This window comes from Garra rufa, chromosome 13 (genome assembly GCF_049309525.1).
Source record: "Garra rufa chromosome 13, GarRuf1.0, whole genome shotgun sequence".
NCBI classification, from domain to species: domain Eukaryota; kingdom Metazoa; phylum Chordata; class Actinopteri; order Cypriniformes; family Cyprinidae; genus Garra; species Garra rufa.
This window is the reverse complement of record NC_133373.1, coordinates 9,177,837-9,189,545: the sequence shown is the minus strand read 5'-3', so window position 1 is coordinate 9,189,545 and position 11,709 is coordinate 9,177,837. Positions and strand designations below refer to the sequence as shown.

The following is an 11,709-nucleotide window of genomic DNA, read 5'->3' as shown; positions in this document are numbered from 1 at the left end:
TGTGTTCCATTTGATTCACCTGTGTTCCCCTTATTATCCTCAGTTAGTTCTTTGTTACTTAAGCCAATTATTTCCTGTGTCCAGCTTTTTGGTGTTGAAGTCATAACATCATTTTGTGTTGTTTTAGTTTATTCCATGTCTTCTCCTTCCTCACTTTCATGCAGAAGCAGAACCCTGACAGTCACATGTTGCTACCTCGGAATTACGGTAATCATGACATGAAGTCAAGGTAGCTTAAGTTTTGGGAAAAGGGAAGAAGTTACTGATGTTCTTCCGTAACTTCTTCCGGAAGAACATCAGGGATCCAATATATATCACATCCAGTAGCTCGATTGATTTTGGAGAGAGACGATGCAGCTGTATCTGTTTTTTGTAAATCGGCATTTTCAAATTGGTTCTTTAGGAACCTTGCTGGCTGGTCTCAAGAACTGAGTTCCTAGATCTATGTGGTGCGAAAACCAATTAATCTAATGTTTAATTTTTTTTTTCTGTGAAATATCATCCTGAGAATTGATGCTGTATTAATGCCACTAGACCAAAAACTAGATCACTGCTTTACTTTCAGTTGCCTATTTGCTGCAAGTCCTTTGGATTTTGGCATCATATACACTGAAGTCAGAACTGTCTGTTTGCTACCTGAGGCAGTACTCCTGGAGTCATGGCAAGTGGAAGCTCACTTGGGCCCTCTAGAATAGTGGGACCACTAACCAGTCTACCTTTCCCTGATACAATGTTCTGAACACTCTGCAGGGGACCATTTACTAATAGACTGTTTTTTACCTGTCCAGTTGGAACTTGAGGCAGTCTCACTAGGTTTGGAGTTCCTGGGCGTCCTATCAGTACATTGCTTCCATTAACAGAACTTTCTGCAATTGCTACTCCACCAACTACAGTTTGGCTCATATGTACTGATCCACTCACCTCTTGAGAACTTACTGGGTAAAGTAGTTGAGGGCTCATGGGGAGATGACTTGGACCTAGACTGCCAACGAATACTTTACCTCCATTTACTGAACCATCTATTAAAGTTACTCTACCCTCTCTAGATACAACCGATTCCACGGGTACGGATACCATCCGCAGCGAACCGATTCCATCTAGTTGTTGCTGTGTCATCATTACAAGGTTTGGAATTGGTGAAAAGTTCTGAACTACAGCTGCATTAACTTCTGTACCTTTGGTAATCATGACTGGACTTTGAGGTCCAATTTGTGAGTACAAGACGGAATCACCAGTGATGTTGTTTGCTGAAGTTCCACTGATTATGTACAAACCTTGCCCAAGCCCATCCTCTGAGAGCAAAACATTGCTTGGCATTGACTGGTTGAACCCATTATACATATGCTCCTGTATGGCAGTCCCCTGATTAGGTGCAGGTTGGACAATTGGTGACTTAACAGGTATCTCCCCAGGACTGAGCTGGATGTTGGTCACGTGACTGGAAGATGCAGTTGTGTTCAGTGTTGTCTTACCAGTATTAACAACAACTTTTGGGTCAGTTTGTTCAAATCCACACACCTTAGCCAAAGTGTTAAACTTTGAACCCAGGTTGTCCAAGAACTCCAGATCATCATCAGACTCGAAAAAGCTGCAGCTGTCAATAGAACCAGTAACAGATCCTTCACCCTCATAATCATAGTGCGTTGGTCCTTGCATTGGAGAACCTTCCTCCAATAAATACCTGTATTTCTGCAAAAGAATAAGGATAAATGTCATTCTACATATAATTGCATTCAGTGTTAAAGGGTTAGTTCACCTAAAAATGAAAATTAGCTCATGCTTTACTAACTCTCCAGGCATCCTAGGTGTATATGACTTCCTTTTTTCAGACAAATCCAATCAGAGTTATATTAAAAATTATCCTGGCACTTCCAAGATTTAGAATGGCATAAGCGGGTATTTCTCTTCACCAGTCTAAAACAAGTTGCTACAAGTCCTGTAGTGAATTGATCTGTTTTTGTAAGAAAAATATCCATATTTAAAATAATTTGTGACCATGTTATCATGGTTATCACGTCATCAGCCCAGAGCTGCTTCTGGGTACGACCAGTTGGTTCAAGCTCGATTAAAATGAATATTACGTTTTAAATATGGATATTTTTCTTACAAAAATGCATTCATTTACTACAGGAGGCCTTTATTCACCCCCGGAGCCATTTGAGTCACTTTTTTATTATGGATGGATGCACTTTATTGGACTTGTTTTAGGGTGCTTTCACATCTGTGGTTCGGTTCATTTGGTCCGGACCAAGAGCAACAAATAATACATTGTAGCATTTTTCTGCCGTTTTGGGTCCTTTTCACACCACACTGATTGCTCTGGTCCGAACCAGTTGAAACGAACCAAAATGCAGTCATGTGACAACATCCACCTCACTGGTTGGCCAGATCGTGTCATTGAACCACTGATCTATAATAGAGAATTATATAGATCAGTGTGTTGAACGTATTTTCTAAACTGTTAGGGGCCATTCACATGTCCCGTCTTTTGCGTGCTCAAGCTCGTTATTTCAAATGTAGACGTGCGGTATGCGCGCTCAGCATGGTAGCGACGTGGTCGCGACGCGCACGTTTTTTCCATTCGCGAGCGCGTCGCATCGAGATAAAAACATCGCAACTTTTCAGAATGCTGCAAGCGCACTGCAGGTCATGTGACACAAACCAACCAATCAGCTTCGTCCTTTCCCTTAATAACATTGAAAGCATTGACAAGTTGGAGAAACAGCTTATCATAGCTGTACAGGCGTTTTCCATGCGTTTTTAGGCGCGACATGTGAACGGCCCCTTAAACAATGAGAGTTTTCGAAAGTTGGGACCTATATGATCATCAGACCAAATTTATGAGGCTCCCCGCCTCCTCACAACTCCAGGTTTGTCCGCGAGCTGTCATGGGGCTATGTTGCTAAAGCGCTAACTGTCAACAAATACTTGTCCTCATCCCATAATGAACAGCGCAGCGGACTACGGCAGCTGGATTAGTCCAAAAAGGCGCAGTACTTTTTGCGGTTGGGTCTGTTCTAGTTCGGTTCATGTTCTCACCACAAACGAACCGCTCCAGTGTTCGTTTGAAAGCGTACCGAGACCACCTCTTCAAGGAGGTCTCGGTACGCTTTTTTGGTCCGCTTTTGGTGCGCACTCGAGTGCGATTGCTACATTCACACCTGCCCAAACGAACCGCACCAAGAGGGAAAACGAACTCTACACTTATGCCATTCTAAAGTTTGGAAAAAGCTGTGTTTGCTAATAATAAAATCCATAATTAAGGCATTTTAACTTTAAACGGTCCATAAATCCATAACAACACTTCCGGCAGTAAAAAAAGCTCATCCCCTGTTGTCCTCTCAGAATAAAATTCATTAACATTTTTAGAACGGTTTGACCTGTTTCTGCTTATAAGCAGTGCTTGATCTGTTCATATTTCTCTCCTGATTCAGACGAGACAACTTTTCCACTTAATGATTTGTATTTTAGCTGGAAGCAATAGTTTTAGGTTAAAAACACTTAGTGATGAATTTGTTTATTATGAACAACATGTAGCTTGTCACTTCACAAGATGTTAACTGATTGGTCTTGAATGGCCTGAGAGTGAGTAATTTTCTGCATATTTACATTTTTGGGTGAACCATTCCTTTAAAAACACCTCAATACAAATAAAAAAAAAATCACATACTTGAGTGATGTGTTCTCTTAGAGCTGCATCAAGCGAGACACATGTTTCTTGCCACCTGCCGCCAGAGTTTTTCATGTTCATGTCATAGTAAAAACCCCCAACTGCACTCTTCTGCATTATTCCTACCATTTGAGAAATGTTACCGTTGTATACAGCCTGGTTTGACCTGTGGACCTGAAATTTATTCTCTGGGATAATAGAGTTAACTTCCACCCTTTTTAAAGGTTCTTTGGATATTTTTTTTTCATCGCCCCCTTCATTGTTTTGTTTTGGTGAGATGCCCATCAGAGGAACATTCTGGAAAAGAAACAATATCAGTTAACACACGGCAGAAGTGTTTTACACTTTCACTTGTTCCCTCAGCATATAATTATGAGCTGTGCAAGATCATAAAGGGATTTTTTTTTACCCCATCTCCTTTTCCCTCTGTGCTATAGGAAATAAGATGTTGCTCGGTTTCAAATGGAATATCAATAAATTTTTCCACAGTATTCTTACAGTCACATTTTATTATGGTCATGAGCGGCACTAAAAATAGAGACAGACAAACAAACACACTTATACGTATGTCTATGTCAGAATGTCACCACCAATTATAAATTTATATTGGTAGCAAAGTAAACTCATGCTCACAGATTAGGCAGAGGAATCCTAGAATCAGTAAACCAACTCCTGATGCTCCAAAACTGGATGATGTAGTGCGTAGTGCAGCCTTTTTTGAAGCACAAAATGTTCTTTCAGAGCAAGTGCAAACCTCTAAACTGAGGACTTGCTCATCAGGGCAGGCAAGTCCTTGCTTGTCTCTGATCTCCATGGTGACTTCATAAAAACCAGGCCACAAATAATCTTCAGCAAGCAGCAAGGCACTTACATCTGAAGATGTAAGAAACAGTGCGAGATTTGACTATTACATCACTTTCTACTCAACAGTGAACAAGAATCATGATTCTACTGAATGTGCCGCAATTGCAGATCAAGACAACAGTGTATGTTTCACTTTTTTCATCATTTAGACTTGCAAATTAATTATATTATTATCTGTTTGGCATTACCATTTATTCTCTGCAGGTTCCATTTGCCGTTTGTCTTCTCTTGTATCAAAGTGAACTCTAGTGGAGCTCCGTTGGGATCTGAATCTCTATCTTCTGCTGTGACATTGACTACAGTGGTATTACTGCAGACAAACTGCACATTATTAAGGAGTTTAGGGCAGTTATCATTTAGGTCCTCCACCTGCAAAGCTATAGTCCCTGTAGACGTCTGAGGGTGCAGTTCTAAAATGATAACAAACACAAAATATGTTACAGTTAACCTTTTTAAACCATCTTTACTATTTGATGTAGACTCCTTCGCTGCTGTTTAAAAAACATCCCAAGACACACATCATGAAGTTAAAAAATTTAACAGTGTGCATACTGACCATCTGAAATGCAGAGGATCTTGGCATAGTAGGTCCCATTTACCACAAACGGAGACTCACGATCTGGTGCTTTGTTCAGTTTTATCTCAGCTGTATCCATGTCTATAGAAATCCAGTTGTCAGGGTCATATCCCTTCGCATATCTAAACAAACATGGACCATTATTGCAACCATTCGGTTTAGCTAAGTTTATAACAAAGTTTCTGAATAGTTATAAAGCTCAAATATAGTATTTGATCAAAAATTGTAAAACTGTTAATGCTAAACATGTTTGATGCGCATGGCTTGATTTTGTTATGCATTTCATATTTGACCAAATAATTTTGTTAAATCTTGGTAAGTCTTAAAACTGACCTTTTTTTTTTTTTTTATAAAAAATGCTTGGAGAACACTTACTTCACATTTTCTGCTGCTTTGCCTGTGTCTTCTTCTATGGCAGTGTAGGTATCAATAAGTCTTGGAAATTTTTGGGGGGCATTTTCAGATACAGATATTGGCTTGGTTTTTGGCTTGAACTTTGGGCCTTCTGGTTTGTTTTTCACACTGATCTTTACTGGGTATGACTTTTGGTTGGCCACACTGGAGCTTCCTCCAAAAAACAAAAAACCGCTTGCTCCAGAAGCTCCTGCTCCACCTCCTGCTCCAGAAGCTCCCGCTCCACCTCCTGCTCCAGAAGCTCCGCCTGCACCTGCTGCTCCTGCTCCAGCTCCAGCTCCACTCCCTAGAGGTGCTCCTGGAAAAGCTTTGTTTGCAACAACTAGGTTCAGGTTCATATCAGATGCTGACTCAAAGTCAACAGGCTAGAAAGAGAACAAGGTGCAACTGGTTAATCAAAGACATTTCATGACAAGTATGTAAACAGCACTCCTGTATTGCATTTCAGCCCTAATCTTCTTGCTTCCATCACATGAACTTCTTAGAACTGTGTACAAAATAAGCACTGACCTTGTTCAGGTACAAAATGCCCATATTTGTCTTCGGATCAGTTTCAATAGAGAAACGTCCATCCTCATTCCCCGAGATTATTTTAAACTCGGCCAACCAATTGTCTGTCCTTTCTTCATCATTATCCAGCGCCTGGATCCTCAAAACCTCAACAGGTGCCTCATTCTCATCAATACTTGCAGAATACTATGAAACCAAAACAGTTTAAAAAAAATTTTTTTTTTTCAAGATTTGAAGTACACAATAAACACTGTATAGTTAAGCAATTCTTTTTTTCACAAGGGTATTAAGAAGGCAATATTTAATGCCAGAATTATGACCTTATGGCTATGTATGTTAGATTATCCATTGCATATAGTCACCTCATCCTTCTCCAAAGTAGGAATATTGTCATTGACATCCAGGATGTCTATAATTACAGTAGTAGTAGCAGAATTTCCTTCTTCACTTCCATACATATCACCAGCTTGCACCGTGAGAACAAAAGCTCTGTGTTCCTGTTCAAGAGAAAAGGAACTTGAACATCCAGTCTGTTTGGTGGTAACTTTTGAAGCTACACACACATACACACATATACAAAAATCAGTATAACAACTGGTAACAAATACCTCTCTGTCAAGTGTTGGGTTGCTCACAGTGATTGTTCCGTCGTCTTTATCAACAGCAAAGTAAAGCTTGCCATCGTTTGGCTCTTGTTTGATTAAGCTATATGCTATCTTAGTGTGAAGAGTGTTTGGCTCATCTGCATCTTTGGCTACAACTTGTGTTACAGAGGTACCTAGAAAGAAGAGAGCTATTAGAAAAACAAATCTATCACACAAGATCTTTAAGTTTAATAATTGGTCATTCCTAATTTCAGAAAAGCAAACCATTTTTGACAATGTCAATGCAGTGGCAGACTCACCAACTGGACTCCCCTCATAAACGCTGCTTCGTTCTGGCTTGATGAAAACTGGTGGGTTATCATTCTGGTCCTCCACAATAATGTTTATTCTAACATTATCTTCAGCTATGGTGTTGTTAGTATACCATGCAGTGCCAATAAGCTACAAGACAAAAAAAAAAGTTTGTGTTTGCTAGAAAAATGTTTCTAGAGTTTCTTTTCATGATATATATATATATATATATATATATATATATATATATATATATATATATATATATACACAGTATATTTTGCATCCTAAAAAAAAGTTTGTTATACTCACAGTGTAGTTTTGTCTCTCCTCGCGATCCAGAGGCCGTGAAATACGAACGAATCCTGTGTACGCGTTTATTATGAAGGTACCAACAGGTGGCTGGTTAGTTCCTGGTCCCCTCAGAGTGTAGCGCAGCATCACATTCTCATCATTGTCTGATCGCATCTGTAGAATGTAACATTCCATGGTCAGACTATTGTCAATCAAAAGTCATGTACATAGCAATTAACAAAAAAAAAGTGTATGTTTAAAATCACAATCAGTATTATAAATATTATCACCCTCTGCCTCCATTATAGAGAGTACCACAACACATGCACTTGCTTTTATCTGCATGTAAAAAATGCATGAAGCATTGTTGAATAAAATCATTATTTTAGTTATTTTTTGTGCACAAAAAGTATTTTCGTAGCTTCATAAAATCACAGTTGAACCACCGATGTCACATAGACTATTTTGTAGTTGTCCTTACTACCTTTCTGGGTCTTGAATGTGGTAGTTGTGTTGCTGTCTATGCAAGGTCAGAAAGCTTTCAGACTTTTGTTTTCAGTGTATGCATAAATCATGTCAGTACATACACATTCTCCTTCCTTTTTTCCTTCAGCCCTCTTACTTTATGAAAGATCAAACAAATATGTATATTTTCATTTATGGATAATCAAGTAAATCTAATCCTAAACCTAATTTCTCCTGAGCTGTACCTTAATTTAGATACATTTCCAACCCTGTAATCCTATTCTAGTAGTACTAGTTTGTACTGACAGCTGGCTCTGTAACACAATTATCTTTTAATAAAGAACCTGATTATTGAGTGAATAAACCAGGAAAGCTGAATAACTTGTATTATTAAATGTTATAATCGAGGCCAGCATTGTAATGTGCTGTATGTCCAATAAATGGGGAAAATCGCTGTATCCTACGATGTTATCCATTACCTTGCTGATATAGGGCAAATGACTGTAGTCTACATTTTCTGTAAACCTTTTGGCAGGGACGACCCATTCCCTTTTATGGCGCTGCTTCTGTGAACCTGTCCTGCAGTCTCCAGTGCTCAGGATCTGTTAATAATAATAATAATAATAATAATAATAATTTCATGGCCTTGGTGGTTAGATTTAATTGCTTTGTTTTTTACAGTGATAGGTCATTGTGCATATTTGGTAACTTTGTGTATGCAAATGTGAGAAAAAAAAAAGTACCCAAATTATCTGAAATCCACCTTTATTTGCATATTGAAGCCATAAAAACATATGACCATACTGATTGGCTTGCTATCAGCTAAGATAGGCCTTTTTAGCATTTTATTCGATTTAGATTTATTTTTGGTAATTAAACAGTATGGTAAATACCGTATATTGGCCATTCTACAGAACTGGTTCAAAGTCATTACTGTTATTAAAACTATTTTTTTTTTATTAAGTTTTCAGAGGTAAATCAATTACAACTAAAATTTAAACAACATTTCAAATGTGATTTATGAGATTTATTGTATTTAGAATCAAATTTTTCTTTGTAAAGGGCAAAAAGTTAAACATACTGATTTTAAACTAGATTCATTAGTTTGAATATACATTGAACCAAACACTATAATAACATCCTAGTGATAATTCAATATATTTCATTTATGACAAAACATCACATGTTTTGATAGTGAAGTTAATGTTTTGGACAAGACAGTTACAGAATTTTAACACACATTCCAAAAAATAAATTTAAAACATTTTAAAATGCAAAAAAAAAAAAAAAAGTGTAACTGTACTGTTTGGTTGCGACTATTCTGGTAGTGACAATTTTAGATATTTTTGAACCTAGATCAAAGATGCTAATCAATACAAGGTTAGCTAGCACAGTTCTGAACAGTGGTATGTATATAAAAATAAAAGTTATAGAAAAACTTCCAAAAAAGTCTTTCATTATATGTGACATTGCTTAAAGTTACAGGTTTTTCAGACTTTTGAATACATTTAACTTAAAACTGTACCTTGTAGCTATGGGAAAAAGGGACATATAATTATTTTTCTGATCATAAATGTGGGGGTTTAGCTAAAATAAGTGAGTATGGGCTATGGGTTAAAACATACATTGTTTCGGTAGTGACCTGAAAATGCAGGACACATTTTTTTTTTTACATAAAGTTTCCTAATTTTCAATGAAAATATAATATATTTGAACTGCAAATTTTAAAAGAATCAAAAAGATACTTTTAAAAACAACAATAGAAAAACATACAAACATTTCGACATGGTTGCATTTCGGGTGACCTCGAGATCAAGTCCCGACTTGAGGACTTTTTTCTCGATCACATCCACTTCTGTCTGTCTATACTATCATATTACAGTGAAAACAAAAGGTTGTTGTTTTGCCAGAACAAATACTATGCTTGATTTCACTTAACTATCAGGCAGGACTTGCTTGAAATGTAAAGAGAGTAGTGTATGCTAATAACACGCTTAACAAGTTATTCATTGCTATGTTGATACTTTGAGTTCAAGATTATTTAAGTAGGTCTGTCTTGTTTTCACAATGATGTTTCATTTGTTAACATAGCATTAACTAACAATGCTATGTAAACTTGTTTTCTTTCAGTTAGCACAGGATATGTGTTTCTTCTTTATCAATTATAGGACCTGATGCACTTTAGTTTTGGAGTGATTGTTGGCAAAATTATCCACAAATTCTTTACTCAAAAACTGAGGTGCATAAACGCAGATCAGTGAGGCAAAACAGAAATACAAAACCTGTGCTAACTGAAAGAAAATAAGTTTATAAAAGACTGAATCTGACGACAAATTTAGCTTTAGGCAAATACAATAACATTGTCTAGAATTTTTTGGAAATAGAAAATGTGCTCCGGGTCGAAATGATTCGATTACAACATTAGGGTTAATCTCAACATTTACTAATAAGTAACAAAAGTTGTATCTGTTAACATTAGGTCTCTTGACTAATAGAGACGCACTAATAGATATTGCGACTTAAAGCTGTCCTTCAGTTATTTTTGTTTTTGTTACTTCATTGGCATATAGGTTTAAACAATTTAAAAATCATTATAAAAAAAACAACATGATTGTCTGTCATTAAATTATATTATGTTAATATAACAATCTTTGAAGACATCAGTTTATTACCATAAAATATACTGATAAAAGGGAATGTTAATAATGCATGTTAACATACTGAATATACTAAAAGAATATTTTACAATATATTACAATAGTTTTATTGTTTGCATAATATACTAATATTGGATTCACTTTACAATAAGGTCTCATTAGTTAAATGTAAAGAATAACACATCCGGGTCCTTTTTGAGAAGAGAAACATGAAAAATTATTTTAAAAATTGTATATTTTTTAAGTAAGAAAACAAAGCTTAGAAAGTTTTTGTAAGTTTTAATATAATATTAATGAATTGATTGGTTGTTATTTAAGAGATATAACCATTTTTTAAAATGCATTAGCTGTCATAAATACATAAATGCTGTAAAAACATGGTAATTCAAAAATTATTTTTGCATCACTCATTAATGAGAAGTTGCTGATCAGATACAATATTTAGTTGCTAAATATTAAGTTACGACTGTTTTATAAATCAACATTTCTTCAAGTCCAAACAGACCTGGAATGCGAAAATCAGTAAGACTTTCAGTATATTAATGTATTTATAAATGCTGAAATAACACAATAAGATTAATACAATTTAGAAGTTGTTTTTCATTGTTACTTCATGTTAACTAATGTTAACAAATGGTAACTTATTGTACACATTAAATTTGACAAACCTTCACAAATCGTTTAAATTATGTGCCACATCCACATCTCTTTCTACTCACCTGCACAGTGAGAATCAGCAACACGGTCAGAGACAGCGAGGAGCGAGGAAACATGTTCTAGAAGAAATGCAACAAATCTGTCAGTGAGAGAGCTGTCAGTGACAGAGCTTGTCAAACAGACAGTGTTTTTGGCACCATAAAAATACAAGACTAAAGCATCTTTTGGTCCGCCCAAAAAAGAAAACCCCCATCGCGTGCCTCTTTCACCCTGCATTGATGTGTGTGGGTTGGGGAATGACATTAATTAAGACCTATGTTACTACACAAGCAACACATTAGTAACAGTTCTTTCATAGATTGGTTGTTCTAAAGGTTAATTACTCTGTGAGTTATGGTACATAGATGAGTTATTACCAGTACAGTTCTACAGAATTACTTACTAACATGCAACCACACACCATTTCCTGGTAATTGGCCAAAACAGAAGGCAGTTTAGCAAAGAACCCATCTAAAAAAAAAATAAACTTTTTAATTAATTAATTCTGAGGAATGCATTACATGTTTGCCGCTATTTTCTGAAGAAGAACCCCTACTTTTGTTTTCCAAGGTAAAAGTCATTAGAGTCATGACATGTTTGTTTTCTTTTGTCTGTCTTTGATGTGAACAGCTTGCATAACTTACATAGTTTCAAACCTGCCAAGCA

General features: G+C 36.5%; 1 protein-coding gene across 1 annotated transcript; it reads right to left on the bottom strand.

Moving 5' to 3' along the window:
- Window positions 1–615: 615 nt before the first annotated feature.
- On the bottom strand, window positions 616–11,120 carry dsg2.2 (desmoglein 2, tandem duplicate 2). Its single transcript, XM_073816651.1, has 14 exons — window positions 11,067–11,120; window positions 8,170–8,292; window positions 7,244–7,399; window positions 6,940–7,081; window positions 6,644–6,813; window positions 6,398–6,532; window positions 6,036–6,221; window positions 5,487–5,890; window positions 5,091–5,233; window positions 4,723–4,944; window positions 4,304–4,543; window positions 4,080–4,198; window positions 3,671–3,967; window positions 616–1,689 (listed from the first exon to the last, which is right to left on the bottom strand). Exons 1-14 carry the CDS (start codon window positions 11,118–11,120, stop codon window positions 616–618), a joined length of 3,465 nt encoding a protein of 1,154 aa, XP_073672752.1.
- Window positions 11,121–11,709: the final 589 nt, after the last annotated feature.